This window comes from Diabrotica virgifera, chromosome 7 (genome assembly GCF_917563875.1).
Source record: "Diabrotica virgifera virgifera chromosome 7, PGI_DIABVI_V3a".
In the NCBI taxonomy this organism is placed as follows: domain Eukaryota; kingdom Metazoa; phylum Arthropoda; class Insecta; order Coleoptera; family Chrysomelidae; genus Diabrotica; species Diabrotica virgifera.
In genome coordinates, this window is record NC_065449.1 from 148,687,752 (window position 1) to 148,708,936 (window position 21,185).

At 34.5% G+C, this 21,185-nt stretch overlaps 1 protein-coding gene across 1 annotated transcript in view; it reads right to left on the bottom strand.

Moving 5' to 3' along the window:
* Window positions 1–21,185, bottom strand: part of LOC114334004 (DNA (cytosine-5)-methyltransferase PliMCI) — a 114,022-nt gene that overhangs the window by 64,816 nt on the left and 28,021 nt on the right. Inside the window, exons 7-10 of the mRNA XM_050656416.1 lie at window positions 20,262–20,503; window positions 13,384–13,559; window positions 13,038–13,188; window positions 9,007–9,247 (exon numbers count right to left, since the gene is read on the bottom strand). Coding sequence (XP_050512373.1) covers window positions 9,007–9,247; window positions 13,038–13,188; window positions 13,384–13,559; window positions 20,262–20,503 — 810 coding nt within the window. The remainder of the gene's footprint in view (window positions 1–9,006; window positions 9,248–13,037; window positions 13,189–13,383; window positions 13,560–20,261; window positions 20,504–21,185) is intronic.

Here is a 21,185-nt window from a genome sequence, read left to right on the forward strand (position 1 = left end):
TTTGCAATTCCTGTAGTTCTTCTCTGCCTTTTGCTATTAGGGCAGTATCATCTGCGCATCTCAGATGGTTAAGTTTTTCGTTGTCTATCATGATCCTTTATTTTCCCATCGAAACATGTCGTTTAAGTCCAAAGTAAAAAGCTTGGTTGAAATTTGCCTTCTATATTTTTGTACTTAATGATTTTTGTGTATCAATATTCAATTCAAGTAAAAGTGGAAGATGAACTAACTGACCCAATTGAAGCCGGCAATGGGATAAGACAGAGGGATTCCTTGAGTCCTTTATTGTTCAACCTGATCATGGACGAAATAATAAAAAAGTAAAAAACTAAAAAAGGATACCAAATGGGAGAAAAACAACTTAAAATAATCTGCTATGCGGACGATGCAATACTAATCTCTCAAAGTGAAGATGATTTACAACGTATGCTGCACCAATTCAACGTAATCGCCAGAAAATTTAACACGTTAATTTCCTCAAAAAAGACAAAATGCATGGTTATAACAGCATATCCAATAAGATGTAAATTGGAGCTGGAAGGTCAGATAATAGAACAAGTGATGGAGTTTAAATACCTAGGCATCACACTATCTAGCTACGGAAGGCTCGAAACAGTAGTGGAAGATCAAGTGAATAGAGCAAACGGAGCCGTAGGTTGCCTGAATGACACAATATGGAGAAATAAAAATATCGGAAAAGAAATGAAAGGCAGAATTTACAAAATAGTCATCAGACCAATAATGACATACGCGGCAGAAACACGACCCGACACAGAGAGGATAAAAATATTGCTCGAAACAGCGGAGATGAAAACCCTTCGAAAAATCGATGGTAAGACTCTATGGGACATAGCTAGAAGTACAGATATACGACGGAGATGCAAGGTGGATAACATTAATAACTGGATAAGAAACAGAAGAATAGAATGGAATGACCACCTAAGTCGAATGACAACAAATAGGGTAGTCAGGACAGCGAGAGACGGTTCCCCAATAGGAAGACGATCAGTGGGAAGACCACGAAAACGATGGAACGACAACTTACTAAAGGCACATTGAAAAACAGAGTCATGTCTATACAAAAAGAAGAAGAAGAAGAATATTAAATTCTATTGTTGCTTAAGGCGTTGAGGACAGCTCATATCTTTAAGGAGTCAAATGCCTTCTCCTATCTTGATCATTGATCTTGAAATATCATTTGATCTTTCTATTGTTCGTATTACTTGATATACATGATTCAGCTTTCTCTATATTGTGATTTGAGTTATTTTCTCATATCAATGCAACAACTCATTTATTAAATATTTAAGTTGTGCTAGATTTACTCTTATAACTTATTGCTTAAACGAGAATCAGAAAATCGGTTTAAAAATATAAAACAAAAGTGATGGCAAATTAAAATATCACAATCGGCTTGGAAATGAGATAGAAAATTAATGCCCGATTTCACCAACGATACCTAAACAGTTGCCTTATTAAGTAATTCTTATCGAAAGGACCTTCCTAAGTCAATACTTAGGAACAATTGCGTTTCACAACAAAAAGAATTGCTTATCTAGGAAATTCTTTCCTAGGCATTAATTCGGGTACGTTTGAACTAATTTTGATAAATAGAAAGAATAAGATGACATTATCTTACTTTTTCAATTATTTGTCATTATTGTTTGCTTGCCAAGTTGGTTTTATTCAGTTTTGTATTGTTATAGAATATTTAGTAGTTACTTATTTTTGAATTAAGTTTGTTAAGTTTTGTATGTTATTTATATATGTACAGTGAAATGGAGGAAAAGAAAAGAGATGTAAATTTCACATAATATGATGAAAAATTAAAGTTAGTTGAATTGTCATTAATGAAATAATTTTAAAATAAATAATACCTATGTTGAAAATTGCTTATTTTATTATTAATTTTTAATGACACACTTATAGTGATATTATGACTGGGTTTTTGAAACACAACACTAGTTTGTTAGGTAGTAGGTAGACTACATAATTTTGTCAATAAACCTGTACAAAACTCAAAATTATTTTCTATATTTTCCAACACATATGATATTATTAATATAAAAGAAAATACAAACTTACAACTAATATACCTAATATTACAGAATAACAGAAAAATTAAGGTAAGAAGCAAATTATTGACAAACGTCACAAGTACATTAGTCAAAATTGTAAAAATATAACCTGACTGTCAACGATAAGTAATACCTATCAAGTTTAGGGAAATCGAAAAACGTATCCTAACGTAAGGTAATGCTTAACCGGTTTAGGCAATTCTTATCGTATGGTGAAATTCGTTTTAGAGTTAAGAAGTACCTAAACTCACTTAGGTAATTCTTAAATATTTAGGTATCGTTGGTGAAATCGGGCATAAGAGTATAATATTAAATATATAATATATATTATTAGGTCAAACTAGGCAAACAGAATCAAACGGCAAAGATAACTAGAAGAATCCGAATGACTTGGGCAGCAGTAGGGAGACTCAGTGATCTGTTGAAAAACAAAAAGATACCAATAAATCTAAAGAAAAGGGTATTCAACAGTTGTATTCTACCTGTTATGACTTATGGAATGGAGCCCGTGACACTTGCAGAGTTGTCAGCCAATAGATTAAGAACAACACAGAGGGCCATCGAACGAGCTAAGTTGGGAATATCTCAGAGAACATATACGAAACGAGGACGTGCGAAGCAGGATGATGGTTAAAGATGTAATTGAAAGAATTGCGCAAATGAAATGGAACTGGGTAGGACACGTGGCACGGCAAAACAACGACAGGTGGACGAGAAACATTGTACATTGGACACAACGCGAACAAAGTCGTAGTACAGGAAGACCACAAAAACGATGGCTAAACGACATCAAAGCAATAAGTGGGGAGAAACTGGCACCAAATAGCACAATAGCATGAGGAGAACTCATGGGGACGCCTTAGTTTAGGAGTGAATGCAAACAGGCTGAAGAAGAGATTTATTCTTAGTCCCATTTCTTTCGATATTTTGTTTAGATCTATTTGCAATTCCTGTAGTTCTTCTCTGCCTTTTGCTATTAGGGCAATATCATCTGCGCATCTCAGATGGTTACGTTTTTTGTCGTCTATCATGAATCCTTTGTTTTCCCATTCTAAAGTTCGAAACATATCGTTTAGGTCCAAAGTAAAAAGCTTGGAGGAAATAGAATCTCCTTGCCTTCTACATTTTTGTACTTAATGATTTTTGTGTATCAATATTCAATTCTATTGTTGCTTAAGGCGTTGAGGACAGCTCATATCTTTAAGGAGTCAAATGCCTTCTCGTATCTTGATCATTGATCTTGAAATATCATTTGATCTTTCTATTGTTCGTATTACTTGTATATGATCTAAGGGCTATTCTTCTTCTCGATGTGCCTATCTGTGACGAATGTTGGCGATCATAATTGGTAATCTTAATTTTATCTGCAGCAGCGCAGAAAAGCTGCACAGATGTTGTGATGAACTAGGTTCCTAGGTCCTTCAACCAGGATGTTCTTCTTTTTCCTGGACCTCGCTTTCCGAATATATTTCCTTGCAGGATGGCTTGTAGGAGTGCACATCTGGATTGATTTTGGATAATGTGTCCAAAGTATTCTAACTTTCGAGATTTGATGGTTTACCTCTCGATTTTTCTTCATTCTTCTGTCCACAGTCCACGGGATTTTAAGAATACTTTTCTACCAAGAGAAAGGTTGTGGCTCTTGAAAAAGGCCCCCATGCGGTTGAAGGTAGATCTAGCTTTTCCAATGCGCGCTCTTATCTCTTGGGTGTTTCCATGGGCCATTCTTCATTTATTATAGTGCCGAGGTAGTTGTAGTGCGTCACTCTTTGTACAGGGGTTTGGTTGATGTAGAGTTGACATCCTGTTATCTTTTTGTTGCTAATGATCATAAGCTTTATCTTCTTTACCTTTATATTGAGGCCATTTTGTTGACTGTAATAAGTGATTTTGTTCACAAGGACTTGTAGGTCTTCCAGGTTGTCCACAAATACTATGGTATTATCTGCATACTTGATGTTATTTAGGCGGTACCTGTTTAGTAGAATACCTTTTTAAGTTTTGTGCAAAGCTTCGATAAATATTCTTTCAGAGTAGAGATTGAAAATTAGAGGGGACAAAATCCAGCCTTGCGTCACTCCACGCATCCAACTCTGAGGTTAGCAGTCCGATTTCAGTAAAGGTTTCTAATTATTTTCAAATATTTGTTGTTAATTCCTGCTTCTTTTAGTATTTGCATCATCTTGGCGTGCTATACTCGATCAAACGCTTTCTCGTAATCAACGAGACATGCGTATACGTCGCAATTGACGTCTTTGTATCTCTGGGATAAGACTTGTATTGAAAACAAAGCCTCTCTCGTACTAACAGCATTTGAGGCGCTCAGAGCAACAGTGGCCTAACCCACAAATTAAACATTTTTAGATTAATATATCAATAAAATCAGCAACATTAAATCTTCCTATTAACAAGGGTCTACATCAGCTACCTCTATATTTGGTTTAATGGCGCTAGATAATTTGTAGTGCCCTCCCATAAGCACAATGTAAATTCGAATGCTAAAATTGCATTTATCTCAAAACTTCGCTTTTGGGGTTAGGCCACTGTTGCCCTGAGCGCCTCATTTATGAACCCGAACTGGTTGGGGAAATTTGACTCTCACATCAATTGTAAATTCTCGTATGGATTATCTTTAGGAACAATAATAGGAGATGACTCATCAGGCTTATCGTACAGTATTCTTCGCATTTTTAGGCTCGTGGTGTTTTTGGAAGTGTAATAACCTAAAAAAATAATGACAAATACAGACGTATAACTATAAATGGCAGTGAGATAGAAAAAGTCCAGATATATATTTACCTAGGTCAAATCCTGAAACTTGACAAAGAGAATCAAAGTGCGGAAATTACTAGGAGAGCAAGACTAGCATGGGCAGGATTTATAAAACTTAGTTGGATACTTAAGAACCGCAAAATACCCCAATACTTGAGAAGCAAACTGTTCAACCAGTGCATCCTTCCTATCATGACATATGGATGTCAAACCTGGACCCTAACCAAGGCAAATATGAATAAACTAGCCACAACAGAAAGAGCAATGTTAGGTATACGACTGTCAGATAAAAAGAGAAACGTCTGGGTAAGATCAAAAACAAAAGTCGAGGACATAACAACAAAAGTTGCCAAACTTAGTTGGAGCTTCGCAGGCCACACTGCTAGACAAAAAGACCAACGTTGGAATGCAACAATACAACATTGGAGACCTTACCAAAGTAAATGACCGAGAGGAAGACCACAGATGAGGTGAGTTGATGATATTAAAAGAGTAGCCGGAACAAATTGGATATATGTTGCTCAGGATAGAGACCGATGAAAGGAGTTCGGAGAGGCCTAGGTCCAAACGTGGACGATAGAAGGGTAAGAAGAAGAAGAATAACCTCAGACTTCAGCCATTCTGTTGGTATTTCTCCAGAGTTGTAGATGTTGTTGAGTATCTTTGTGATTATTGCTATTGATTCGTTGTCTATTAGTTTAAATAGTTCTGCTTGTATATTGTCGGGCCTGCTGCTTTGCCATTATTTAGCTGCGTTATTGCAGAATAAACTTACTGCTGTAATATTATTGGTCCATCATTTACCTCTTCTCCTAGCTCAAAGGTGTTATCTCTTTGGTCTTCAAATAGTTTCTCTAGATATTCTTTCCACGTTCTTATTTTACTCTGTCTAAGATGATGTTTCCGTCAAAATCAGTTAGATTTCCTTTCTATCTCCGTCTTAGCCCACCTGTGAACTTTCCTATGTACATTGTGACTATCGTACTTTGACTGAAGAGTCTCAATTTCTTCGCATCTCTTCACTGCTTCTTTGTCTTTCGCTTCTCTGATTTTCCTTCTTATTGATATTTTTCGTTTTATATTTGAAGACATAAGTGGATAAAGGTCATATGTCACAAAATAATGTTTTTGAGTAATGGGCATTTTAGTGTCTTTTGTCTTAAGTTAGTTATTTATTTTATAAATTTGCATTGCTACACTTTTTTAAACAGGTATTTGAAGGTACTTTTTTCACACTTTAAATTGAATTTAAAAAAAGTTACTTTAAGCCTAATATTTTAAATTTTGTGGACATATTACCTTTATCCACATAGTAAAAATAATTAAAAAATGTTAGGGTTAAGTGGATAAAAGAGTTAAGTATCAAAAATGGGTATTGATTGTCAAAAAAAATTGCAATACAAACTATAAAATTAATAAAAACATATTTTTTAGTAGGTTCTTCTTTTCTTTTTGGGATTTTTTTTTTATTTTCCTCTATCGCGTTTTCATAAAACCATCTATACCAGCGGTTCTCAATCTTTTTGAGTCATGTACCATCTAAAGTTTCTTTTAGTATATTTCTATATTTTTAGATTGTATAATCAAGACTTACTATGTACTACTATTTTAAGTTTTAGTGTGTTTTGTGTACCACCGCAAATAATGATATGTACCACCAGTGGTACATGTACCACAGATTGAGAACCGCTGATCTATACTCTTCGGGAACAAATTTTATTCGATCTCTTAAATTTCCCAGTTTTTCCAAACTCAAACTACCAGTTTTATTTGCCAGTCTTCTTGGTCTATATTCAGTTGTGGTCAGATGTGCTGTACTTTTTTTTCTTAAATCTACTTGCCGAAATGGCATGTAGTCATTAAGGTATCTATGTCTTATAGAGATAGAAGCCAAATTCGTCCAGTCTTATCCATTTTACGTAACACGAAAATTAACCTTTTGATTTGAAGTGTTTCTTTGCTTTTTACATAAATAGAGGTTCGTCAACAGATCTTCAAAGTAGTAGAAAAAATTCTCCATATTTACACATTTCACATGGATAAAGGTATTATGTCCAAATGCGATCGTGGACATAATACCTTTATCCACTAGAATTCGAAAATCTAGTGGGACATCTTGCTTTGATTCCTTCCTGTTATTTTTATTTAGCTAAAAATAGGTTATTTTAAAAGGTAAAACAACATATTAGAAGAACAAAAACCTAATAAAACAATTTTCTCAAAAAATGTGACATATGACCTTTATCCACTTATGTCTTCATTTGTCGGGGTAATTGTTGGCATTTCTTCTTTCGTCCATTAGTTTCAGAATCTCATCTGTCATCCATGATTTTTCTTGGTTAATCTATCTGCTATAAGTGTCTATTCTAGGGCTATACCCTTTTCTAAAACCCGCCTGTTCTCGACTCTAAACGCCACCTCTAAATTGGCAACGTTAGGGGGACCTAATATGGCATAGACAGAAAAAGAATGGAGACTTCCAATATTACCGGAAGCGATAGCGAGCTGTCAATAATTTAGACGTGTAGATCAGCTACAGTTAAGGGGAAGTACATATTTTTAGATTTCAAATTTGATTATGCTTTGTTTTTAAACCAGGAGGAGTAAACTAAAAAGACAGATTCACACCCAAGAAGTTCACTAGAAAAATCACCAAATACATCTTCTTTTTTGGTTGATCGTGTCGGCCTTCGAACGGTAATTCATACATATTATATTATACGTCTGTTTTTAAACCAAGAGGAGTAATTCAAATTTCCCGCGCCGAAAGCTGGTTTGTAATTGGTCCAACCTCAGACAAGTTTACTCCACTGTTATCTAATTTTGACACTGATGAGATTTATAAAATTTTGACACTTGTTTTTAGAACTCCTTAGCGACTCTTCTCTTTCTCTTCTCTTTTGTATAGACATGACTCTGTCTGTTTTTTCAATGTACCTTTAGTAAGTTGTCGTTCCATCGTTTTCGTGGTCTTCCCACTGATCGTCTTCCTATTGGGGAATCGTCTCTCGCTGTCCTGACTACCCTATTTGTTGTCATTCGGCTTATGTGGTCATTCCATTCTATTCTTCTGTTTCTTACCCAGTTATTAATGTTATCCACTTTGCATCTCCGTCGTATATCTGTACTTCTAGCTCTGTCCCATAGAGTTTTACCATCGATTTTTCGAAGGGTTTGCATCTCCGCTGTTTCGAGCAATCCTTTTGTCTTCTCTGTGTCGGGCCGTGTTTCTGCCGCGTATGTCATTATTGGTCTGATGACTGTTTTGTAAATTCTGCCTTTCATTTCTTTTCCGACATTTTTATTTCTCCATATTGTGTCATTCAGGCAACCTGCGGCTCTGTTTGCTCTATTCACTTGATCACTGAAATTTAACATGTTAATTTCCTCAAAAAAGACAAAATGCATGGTTATAACAGCAGATCCAATAAGATGTAAATTGGAGCTGGAAGGTCAGATAATAGAACAAGTGATGGAGTGTAAATACCTAAATAAAATAATATTTATGGACCATCGAAGGTCGACATGATCAACCAAAAAAGAAGATGTATTTGGTGATATTTCTAGTGACTTTCTTGGGTGTGAATCTGTCTTTTTAGTTTACTCCTCTTGGTTTAAAAGCAATGCTTAATACGTTTCTAAAGAGCCCTAAAAACAACTGCTTTTTACATAAAACAGACTAAAAATCTAAAAATTAAAGGAATAAACCTGAAAAGACAAAAGTCGCCGATATAACTTAATTAACCTATGAAATGCCAATAGTGTCAAAATTTCATAACAGTGGACCATAATTTCATAACTTGTCTGAAGTTGGACCAATTACAAACAAGCATTACGGCGCAGTAAATTTCAATTACTCCTCCTGGTTTAAAAACAGACCATAGAAATTAATTATTTGGTAGAATTATCGGCCGACCGAGTAAAATATGGAGTGACAACCTTTCATAAAGGTATAAATCCGCCAAGGAATAAGCAGTATTGCTTATAGAGGAAGAAGAATAATTATTACTTATAACTTATATAGAAATAAGATATAAACATTGATTGACAAAGAAAGTATCGCATCACATAAAAATATATTTTACTACTTGGTCTTCAATCATCAAATTAGCCCAAAATCATATAATGAAAATACCATGGGATAATTTTGCCTTACCTTCATCACTATAAAACAAATAATTTAAGTCCTTTGTATACACCGAAAGCATTGAAACGAAAGTATGCTCCGGTCTAAAGAAGATTCTGACTTCGATCTTGATATTCTTATTTTTTGGTTCTTTAATATCTTCTATTATTCCAATGACAAACGGACTGACGGTATTCTCGTTGGAACCTTTAACACTATCCGATTTTCGAAAATATTCTGGATATAGGACAGTATCGAGTTGATTTTCATTCTGTAAAATATAATATTTTTTATATTATAAATTATAAAATCATTAATATTTTTTATATTTTGACAACGACACCCGATTTGGGCGTCGAAACGTTAATAAAATCATTTTTTTAGTAAAATTGTGGCTTATTTCCCATCAAAAATAGTTAATTTCAAAAATGCCACAAGAAAATAGCTTCAGAACAACAGTAAAATATAATTATTAGGTCAGTAAATGATACGGTAGATAGGGTGAAATTTTCATGGTCACCACCGAATTGCATGGAAATTTAGATTTGGGTTCCTCTTACTCTCAACCTCACTTTTCGACTTGTGCCGTTTGTTGCTTTTACTTGGGGGGTGAAAGCCACTTTTCGGGGGTGCAAAAACCACCTTCAAAATAAGTCCGGAAATAAATAAACACCAAGTTAATACTTTTTGAGTTATTTGTGAGTGAAAATGATTATTTTTCAACAAAAACACCACGTTTTAGACAGTTATTCGCAAATAGCTTAAAAAGTAAGTATTCTATCGAAAAAAATATTAACCATAAATAATAATTTCGTTGTGGATCGAAACAAGAGCCGTCTTATTTTAGTTAATTCAGAAAGCGCCAAAAGTGTTCTAACTAGTTTCGACTGTTATTAGAGTCTCTTATTAGAGTCACAAACAAAAGATTATGATGATATGGATGCCGTGGCGGCATCTGTTAAAGACGAACGAAAATTCTACTCATAATCTGAGTATTGGGAACTAATCTTTGTTGAAAATTTACCGCGCTGGACAGGCGGGTAGTGAGATGTAACTAGATAGATCTCCCTCGGCCTTCTTTGCTTCAGCGATTCGTTGGCTTGTAAATTGTAGAAGCCAAGAATGGTGTAACCAAGCGATTAGTTCTGATAGTTTTATTTTTAATATTGTTAATATTAAAAGTAGAACTTTCGTTCGAAAAAAATATGAAAACGTAGCTTATAAAAAAAGCGAAAAAAATGGTGTATGTATGAACTCTGTAGACCCAGTTGTAACGATTGTCCTCTAGCTATGCATTCAGCTCGCGGACAGGTACCGAGCACGCATCGAAACACGGCTCCACCGGGCTCCCACCACTACCGATGATTGCCAGGAGATGGTGAATCGAAATGATATTTAATAGAGAACGGAGCAACAGAAAACCAATTCCACCTAGCGTACGTACTGAGCTAAAAGGAACTCACCGAGCCACCAGCCAGTGGCCACCCGGTTCCCAACGAATTGAGTTGGAACAACCGCAGTCTTGCACCGCACCGTACTGAGCTAATGACTCCCTCCCTGGTTAAGCTAGCGTGGTGTGGGGACATCCATAAACTACGTCGTTGAGAAGAGGGAGGGGGGCTTGCTTATTTCGACGAAATACGACAGGGGGTGGGGGGTGGGTATGAGTGCACATTTGACGTCGTTTAATATATTGGTATATTTAAATTTGTCGCTATTGTCTCTATAAATATAATTTTTTACTAGCTTTTACCAGCATTAAAGTACTAGTATTCATATAAAAACGTATAGTTTTTGAAATGAAATTGAAAATAAAACAAAACGTTTACGAATAAATACACCTTTGTTAAAATTAAAAAGAATTCTCTTATAGATACTTTTATCGCATACATTTCGTTTTTATCAGTCACAGCCTTAAAATAATATTAGGTAGCACTTTTGTACAGGACAACAAACAATAAGACATTGTTCTTTGGGTTTAAACAAGCGCTTCTATATATACAGAACAACGTCTGGAAGCAAACAATATTAAATTGTCAATTCATTTATGTGCTGCATACTGTGTGTGAAAAAATAGTTCTGAAAGAATGAATGGAAATAAAATATTGTGTTCTATTTAGTTAGTCAGTCGTATTTATACTTACAGAAGATTTATACGCAAAATCTTGGTCCAATGCTATTTAAATGCATTCATTTTTTTCGAATACTCAGAAAAGGAATAAAAATTTTTGAAAAATTTAAACGCAGATTGAGAGATTACATTATTACCGAGGGCCAAAAGTTTCTGAAAACATCTATAATATTTATTTTAATAAGTTACAGGGATAAACAAAGAGAATATTTAGTCTGATTTTTAAGTTCAAAAATTTCATTCAAAAGAAACCTTTTGTTTATTCTAAGGACTTTCAGCCCTCGGTAATAATGTAATCTTTCATTCTGCGTTTATATTTTTTAAATATATTTATTAGTTTTCTCAGGATTCGAAAAAAGAATGCATTTAAATAGCATTGGACCAAGATTTTGCGCCTACCCCCTTAATTGTTCTTGTTATGATACATTTTCAAATAAAGTTTTAAGGTTGATAAAAAAAAACAGAAATAACATTGAATTTTTTTAAATCACTGAAAGGGGGTCGTGAACTGCAATGACGACGTCGACATGGGGGGGAGGGGTTCGTCTGTAAACGACGAATTACGACGGAGGGGAGGGGGTAAATTCGAAATAAACGTTCAAATATTTTTTACGACGTAGTTTATAGATGCAATGCCCCCTGAGCTGGTAAAACTAATTGGGCCGAGACGACGTTAGTCGAATCCATCCGCGGAGCAATTCTGAATTGAGGAATAGCTTCGTTGGTAATCGCGTATTGAGCGATTGTCTATTTCCGATCTGGGGTCGACTTATTGTATGTGTGTGTAGATATTAATAATTTGATTCCGTATTGACGGATTGCGTGATTGCTTCTTGTATTATACATACTAACATTGTTACCGCGATGTGATAATATTAAATACAATTTTGTGTTTAAAGACACTCCGAAGACTAAAATATTGTGTTTATTTTGTTATTTTTGATTTTATTTTATACAGGGAGAATAAGAATATATTTTTGTTTTAATTAAACTTATGTTTTACTAAGTCTGTTGTCCGAAAGAACTACCCGTTACATAGTAGAAGCAGAGTTGTAGCTCATGAAAAGTAGGTTCTTATTAGTCAAATTAAAAAGCCAAATATTCCAACGTGAAATAAGAAAAAAATTAAGCGCTTTTCGGGGAAAACTCATCAAAACTTTTAAGTGTTTAAAAAAGCTTTATTTTTATTTTGTATAAATAAAAGTTTTTAGCATGAAAACTAAGCAATTTACGCTCAAAATAAAGTTAGTCCCTTTTTTTGTAAAAAAAATCGTGAAAGGTAATGTTAAAGAAATTGAAGAGTCTCAGATGCAGAATTTACCATTATAATAACATTAAAATGGTAAATAGTTATTTAAATATGAGACTTTTCGTGATGAAAGTTCTTTCTGGTACATCCTTAATCTGCGACTTTAACAATTTATAAGACCGCAGACGACGAATATAGAAACCAAAAAGAACTCCTTGCAATCACATTCCGTTTTCATTCGTCAAGAAAAGGACAGAAGAGGAACTTCCTAGTACTCAAATCTGAGTAAAGATAGAAAAGTAAAAGATGGTTTTGCTTGTTTTTGATTCAGAGGGATGCACAATCGCTGGACAGCTGTTTCCACCATTTCAGGCTTTATCAACAGCGCAGCGCTAGCATGCATCCCTCTGAATCGAAAAACAGCTCAACCATCAATTTAAGGAAAATTTGAAAGATCGCTGGATCGCGCCCTAATGGGAATTTGAATGATCTTTCAAATTCCCCTTAAATTGATGGTTGAGCTATTTTTCGATTCAGAGAAGTACATGCTAGCGCTGTTGATAAAGCCTGAAATGGTAGAAACAGCTGTCCAGCGATTGTGCATCCCTCTGAATCAAAAACAAGCAAAACCATCTTTTACTTACCTTGTAAAAGTGTGTATCAATATACAAGAATACTTACATTTTCTTTGGCAACTTTCGAGTAGTTGTTGAAAGTATAAACGTCTGGATCTAAGAATACTCCTGTACCTGTTTTATAATTTTCATTTTTCCACTTAATACAGTTGTTTACTAGAGTAGGTGTCTGCTGTTTCTTAAACATTGTTTGTCGTCTAAAAAAACAATTATTATAAAATATAGAAATAGAAAAGTTAGAGAATATTGCTGGACCATGTAATGTGTGAAAGTAGAATGTAAATGAGTACAAATTAATTGAAAATCGAAAAATTTAGTGATACATTAAAAGGCTATGAATCTATGTGATCTGCAAATAGATTATATGTAATATAAAGATTATATTAACTTACTTGCACCCTTCACAGCCGTCGATATTCGCATTTGGATCGAAGTCAAGATCTTCAAATCTGTTCTTATGAAACCGTTTAGTAAAATAAAATGTTTTGCCGTCATCCTCCAATTGCTCTTCCAAATTTTGTTCACCACCTAATGATGACCAGTTGTCGGGAATTTGACGAAATGTTACCTAAAAAGTAGAAGGTTATAGATGTTACGATCAATACCCGAAGTTCCGGCACTCCTAGGTTTGACCAGTCAATCCTCAGGTCTGAGTGTCTTAATCAAACCCCGAAATAAATTCCATTTTCGGCCTTTGACTGAAGTGTTTTTATTCAAACCCGAATAAATTGTTTTACTATACTCTGCACTACACCATGTACGTACCTTGATCTTATTTTGACTAGAATCTTAATTTAATAAAAAAACGTTTGAACTTAAAATAAAAATTGTATTTTAGCTCAAAAATATAAAATGGGAATGTCATCGTCAACTGTGAAATCAGATACTTCAATAGGAGAAAAAACTAAGGATCACCATACTGACAAATCCCCCGGACCGTCACTCGGCGTCGTTACTAAGAGAGGAAAAAAATTGTTCAATAATTGAGATTACTTCTTAAAATCTCCTATTCAAATAGTTATTATATTGGTGGAGATACGTGGATGATATACTAGTGTGCTTTACAGAGGGGTGGGCAAAAGCCAGCCCGCGGGCCGGATCCGGTCCTTCTGCTTACTTTAACCGGCCCGTTGAAAAATCCCGCAAGTAATTTTTTTCGTAGGAGCAAAATTTCGCGAAATTTTTTTTCGCGAAAAAGCATTGGTCCGAAATTTTGCGCCTACGCTCTTGATCTCTTTTATGCGATTTTGTTGAAATCAATAGTATTATTGTTCGTAGTGTTAATATTAATAATGAATCTCTACCTTCTGCTTTTTTTGGCTTGGACTATAGTCATTCAGCCAATCTCAATCAAAAGTAAATGTATTAAAGATATTGCCAATTAGTGAAACATGGCTGTTATAATATTACAATTTTTTACTTCTTATTTTACATTTTACCTACTCATTACAGCTTATGTACATACTATGTTAATAAATATTATAAATATATTATACTTAATGTTTATCAAGAACACATAGTGTATACATTTTACAAATGAAAATATTAATGCTAATATTTTGTCACTACGATAAGATGTCAACCCGGTTCAACCCCTCGGAGATTTAATCTCCGAGCGTTTAAAAGCGTCTGTGTTTAAGCCGGTCCAGGCGCGATTATTTTTCGGTTAGGGTATTGTCGTCTATCAGGACCCCCTTTCCTTCGACTTTACCTTTCATAATCAGCTGCAATAACTCGTACTTATCAATTCTAAGTATGTGTCCCAAATATGCTGTCTGTCTCCTTTTAATGATGGTTAAAAGTTCTCTGTTCTTTCCCATTCTGTACAACACCAATTAGTTCGTAATGTGATCAGTCCATGGTGTTTTCAAAATTGCCACATTCTTAAGCCTAAATCCTAAAAAGCCACATGTCAAAAACTTCCAGCTTTCTCATTAAGTCAACATCGATAATATAATAAAGGAGAATAGAGTGGAGGTAACATTTTACCCTCATCGGATTTTCACATTGAATCTTTGGTTACTCAGATATTTCCTCATCCTCAAAAAGGCTGCTCTTGATTACTCTATTCTTGATCGAATTTCTGAATTTCATTTATTATCTGGATCCTTGCTATGACTTAATATGGACCACATTTCTTTAAAAATTTCGTAACATTTTACTGAGCACAAATTGTTCGCAGGTACACCCAAGTAAGACAATTTATTATTACTGTTATATATTATTAACAGTCAAATTTCTTTGCCCAAATTCTTTAAAGTGATACTTATAGTATTTTTGTCAAAAAAATATGTGGGCAGAAAAAAACTCCACCAAAAACATTCGCTTGTGCGCAGCATACATATTGGGTATAGTCCTCCGGCCCGGGAGACATTTTGAAAATTTCATTTTGGCCCGCGCTTAAAAGTATTTGCCCAACCCTTTTACAGGAACTAACAGGCAACTTGACCAATTTTTATCATACATCAATTCACTCCATAGTAATATTGAGTTTACAATGGAACCAGACCAGAATGAGTCCATAAACTTTCTTGATGTAACAATTACCAGACTGCAAAACAAACATGAGTTCTCCGTATTTCATAAACCACCCCATACTGACACAACTACACACAATTCATCATCCCATCCTACACAACATAAGTTAGCAGCCTACCATAGCATACTACATAGATTGACAGAAATTCCCATGTTAAAAAATGTCTTCGAGATAGAACTGAACATCATCAAGCAACTAGCAGTAAACAATGGCTACAACGAACAAATAACAAAGTTTTAAACCAAAAACTCCATAAGAAAGCCCTGAAATTAGTCTATCCACCAGAAAAAAACCCAGTACCTTCTGCTCTATCACATAATAAAGGCAAGATTTCAACAAAAATAGCAAACACATACATAAAAAAGAAAGGAATAACACCAGCTTTTAGAACTAGCAACAACTTAAGTAAATATATTAAGAACAATAAGATCCGAGAGAGAAAGCAATTACTGAGTGGTGTTTAAAAACTGACATGTGGTGACTGTCCAAAAACTTACATTGGTCAAACTGGCAAACCTTTGACAAGCGGATAGCAGAACACAAAAGGGCTTTCAATAATATAAAAACAGATTCTACATAAGCACTTCACTTTCATTCATGAATGGTGGAATGATTCCCCAAATTAATTGTTTTAATGAACAGTCTCAAATTCTTCACATTAAAAATAAAGACCTTAAGCTATCTTTATTAGAATCTATGGAAATTAATAAATTGAAAAATACAGATATAGTTCTAAATAACCAAATTGATACAAACAGCTCCCCGCTCCTCAACCTATTCAGTTAGAGAGTTTAAAATGCTACATCACATAGTAAAATAAATCACTTGAGAAAGGCACTCTGCCGAAACCGCTGTAGTGACATTAATTTGTAATAAATTTTGTAGAAGTATTGAAAACAAAAGTTTTCGCTGTTTTATTGTTAGATTTCCTATTTTACATACAATATTTATATAATAATTTATGATAATACAAATAATTATAGAATAGGGGAGAGGGACCAACAGTGAGACAGGTCCTACAGTGAGACAATTTGTTTCCGCTCCCCTCCTTATATCCAATTCGTCTAGCAGTTTGTCAGTGCGTGTCAACGTCTACTATCGATGCAGTTCCTTCGCGCCAGTATTTACTTTACAGCGAATGGGTACAGGTCTGTTGTCGAACTACATTTGATTTGCACATGCTAAAGTAATTTTTATAGCTATCTTGTTTTGTTCTAACATTCCAAATATAAATAAATATTTTAATAGGCGATTTACGTCAGGGTAAGTAATATTTATGTAGTTTTGAAATATATTTAAATCTTGTGGATCCAATTTGTTTTACATGATATGCATTACAAAATGGCGGTCGAGGGCGGATGTCTTAACAGTGAGACATAACATTAGGTCCAACATTGAGACTGTCTCACTGTTGGACTTTGACAATGGGTGCGTTCGGACGACCATAGCGGCTGGCGGTCAGCAGAAATCGGCTGAGTGGTTGTATCCAGCCGTGATAGGGAAAGCTTAGTAAATCTCTCAGCGGCTGGCTTCCAGCGGTGACGTCTGACAGCTACTGCTGGCTCAGCTGTCCAGCCGCTGTGGTCGTCCGAACGCACCCATTAATTATGAATAGCTTTGACAATAAGTATTTTATTTGTTTCAGATCAAACATGGATCCAAAGAAAATAAAAATAGGGAACTGTCCTGAAGAAAAAATGAAAGAAGCAGTGAATCTTGTGCTGAATGGTGGAAGTATCAGAAAAGTAGCTGCTTCAAAAGGTATTGCTTTTCAAACTTTGGCAAGATACACAAAGAAAGCTAAAGAAGTTGGTGATGTCAGTAATATTCACATGTCACCTAACTACTCCGTAAACAAGGTTTTTACAACAGAAGAGGATGCTTCCCTAGCAAAATATATAATCGATTGCTCCCGAATGTTTTATGGGTTGTCTGTTACCGATTGTCTTAAACTTGCCTACGAAATGGCTGTCTGCAATAAAAAGAAAATACCCGAAAAATGGCACAACCAAGAGAGGGCAGGATTAAAATGGTTTAGGGGATTTCGTAACCGACATAAACAACTCTCATTAAGAACGCCAGAAGTCTGTAGCTTATCTAGGGCTACCTCTTTTAATAGACATAATGTGGGGATCTTTTTGAAAATCTAAAGTCTGTTTATTCAAGAACTTCTGCATTTACCGACGGAAGAAGAGTATTTAAACTAGACGAAACATCCACTATGACGGTCCAGAAACCACAAAAAGTTGTTGCTGTTAAGGGGGTTAAACAGGTAAATAAGGTAACAAGTGGTGAGAGAGGAACCCTAGTAACATGTTGCATAGTCAGTGCTACAGGCCAGTATTTACCTCCAGCAATGGTGTTTCCCAGAACCCATTTTAAGGAACATATGCTACATGGAGCCCCGCCTGGTACCTTGGGCCTTGCTTCACCTAGTGGGTGGATGAACACAGATTTGTTCTGTGAGTAATGGCGCATTTCATTAAGGCTATGGGTACATAATTCGCAAATATGTTACGTGTATCCCTACTTTTTCTGTCTTTACACGGCAAATTACCTGTAGTAAAATTCACACTGGTATGGATATGTAAACATTACTAGAATGTCATTCTACTTGAAAATGTCACCATTAATTTAAAGAGATGGGTTTTGAATGTTCTTGGATAACTGTTATTTTTATAATTGCAAATTATTAATTCAGTTAATAAATGTGATAATTTTTTCACTAACTATGTATTCAGTGATTGTAATAATTTATTTGTACAGCAAAGACTAATACTCAATCGAGAAGAGAGGACAAGTGTTAAACTGATTTTTTAATAATATATTGTTATGGAACGCTTACAATTTTGAACATCTTTAACAACAAAATACTTGGATCACAGAATATATTATCCTGATGTATTCTCTGCTTGGATCTTCCACAAATAATACACAATAAATAACTTTTTATTAAGTTCACGTCTTAAATCAATTATTTATCAAATACACTATATATCAATAATATTTAATAAATAACTCAACATATTCCCGATGCAATGTCAAATATTTAAAATTGCCACTGATTGTCAGTGTCTGACTGACAATATATGCTGAAAATATTATATTCGGCTGAGTGCGTTGTAAGACAAAGCTTTTAATTTACGATAACCACGAAAGTCATCTTGGCATTGCTGTTCTTAACCTAGCAAAAGCTAATGGGGTAACAATTTTAACGATTCCCCCACATTCTTCCAATAAATTACAACCCCTTGATGTGGGGGTTTATAGGGCATTTTCGACAGCATATAATGCTTCGGTGGATAGCTGGATGCTGCGACACCCAGGTAAACCACTATCCATATATGAAGTGGCAGAATGCGTTGGCATATCTCATGAAAAGGCTCTTACACCAAGTAATATAATAAACGCATTCAAAAAGTGTGGAATATATCCGTATGACGCAAGTGTATTTAGCGATGTAGATTTCTTGCCAAGTGCTGTTACTGATCGAGAAATTCCAGAAGAAAATATTACTAGTGGGTTAAATTCAACACAACCAAGAAGTGATGATGATCTTAGAACAGCAGAGTCAGCAAGTGACGAAAACACGAATATAACACAATCGGGAATCGAAAACCAAGATACGCCTAGTAAAAAATGCGCCTTTAGGAGTCCTGAAGATTTTCGAGGATTTCCAAAAGCAGAACCACGGAAAGCCAAAAACATAAAAAGAAAGGGAAAGAGTATAATTGCTACAGACACCCCAGAGAAAGAGGCAATAGAAGAAAGGTACAGGGCAAAAACACAAAAGGGAAAGGACAGATCTAAGATAGAGAAAGTACAAAAAATTAAGAAGAAAGTATTTGCTGAAGATTCCGAAACCCCCGAAGAAGAGCCACCACTAGATCAGGAGATGAATCTTTTTTTAAAATTGACCCAGGTGATTTTTCGAATCTGCATAGTAACCCGACTAAAGGAGATTTTGTCCTAGTGGAATTCACTGGCAAAAAAGAGAAAAGAAAGATTTATTTCGTTGGAAAAGTCTTAAGAAGCGAATTAAATAAAGAATGTGAAGTTACATTTTTAAAACATCGAAAAGAGGGTTCGAACAAATTTGTATTCTCCGAAATAGCTGACGAAGCTGTTCTTTCTATGAATGATATTAAATTTGTAATGCCCCCTCCAATTCTCTGTGGACACACAAGTCGACAAAGGGCTTCGTTTATGTTTGAAATAGATTTTCGTTTATTAAATGTTCAGTAAAATGTATTGATTTCTTCAGTGTTTTGGTTAATATTAGACTTTTTCATGTTAAAATAGTGTTAGCTGTTACTAAATACAATAAAATATTAATTACCGAATGTCTGCCTTTTTCTTATAAGTGAATAACAAATATATATTTGTGCAATTTTTTGCTTGTCTCACTGTAGGGCAACTGTGCCCAACAGTGAGACAGGAGCAGCTGTTTTAATTAATTGCCATAAAATATTCTACTTCATTAAAAACACAAATTTGGTAGCAAGAATATTGAAACAGATGTTATAGCTTCAATATGCCTAAAAAACTAGTTACTTTAAAAAAATAGTAAAATAGTTATGTCAGTTACAAAAAAAAAGCGTCTCACTGTTGGTAACTCTCCCCTAAATAGAAACAAAGGCTATCTGATTTTAAATTTAAAATCATAAAAATAATATACATATGATATACCCTGATAACATAAAAAGTGAAAACGATAAAAAATAAACTCACCTCTACTTTACAGATAATACTTCCTAGTAAAAGATTCTCGCAGTCATCTATGATAAACAATTCTCTTGGATCTGACGTTTCTCCTAAAATGGTATCTGATCCACGACATAATAATAGGCCATGAAATAAATACTTTTGTGGAAGTTGATCAAACATTCGTATAATCCTAGCAATGTACGATGGTTCCTTTGGATTTTTTGATTTGACCATTACATAATCTCCAATTTGAACAATAAAATCATCTAAAAATATTTATGTTTTCTTTATTTCGGTTTCATATAAAAACTGCTTCAAAAATACTATATAATATGAATGATCACCAAATGAAATTAAATCATGATGTGTTCATCTCATATAGGATTGAGAAAAATCGTAGAGATATAAACAATGGTACATTTTTACATTAACGATGTTATATGACCATACGGAGAGGGCAAAATCAACAATAATGGAAAACTATTACTTGACTTTCCTGTTTAGACAATAACATGATTATCATGAATACACATTTCCAACACAAAAAGATGTACATAAGATCACAAGAGAAGTCATATCAAGAAAAAAAACAAACAATTATTGAATATACTGTAGTGCAAAAAACAGAGATGAGCTGGATAAGAGAGAAGAAGCTATGAAATAGGTAGTGACCACTACCTACTGGAAACTACATTTAACAGTAAAGGAATAGAAAAAAAAGCACAGAAAGAAGAATAAAAATTACAAGGAAATATTTTTTTTTTATTTATTTATTTATTGCTAATTTACAATCTACTTCAATACAGTAATAAGTAAATATGATGTATGTTCTTGGCTTGTGGCAGGTGTCGTCCATTGACGACTCTCTGGAATTTACCTAGCAGCTAGGTCTTCTGGCCAAAGTCTTTTCAGACGTCTGTCATCCAGTGGGGGGTTGAATAATTAATT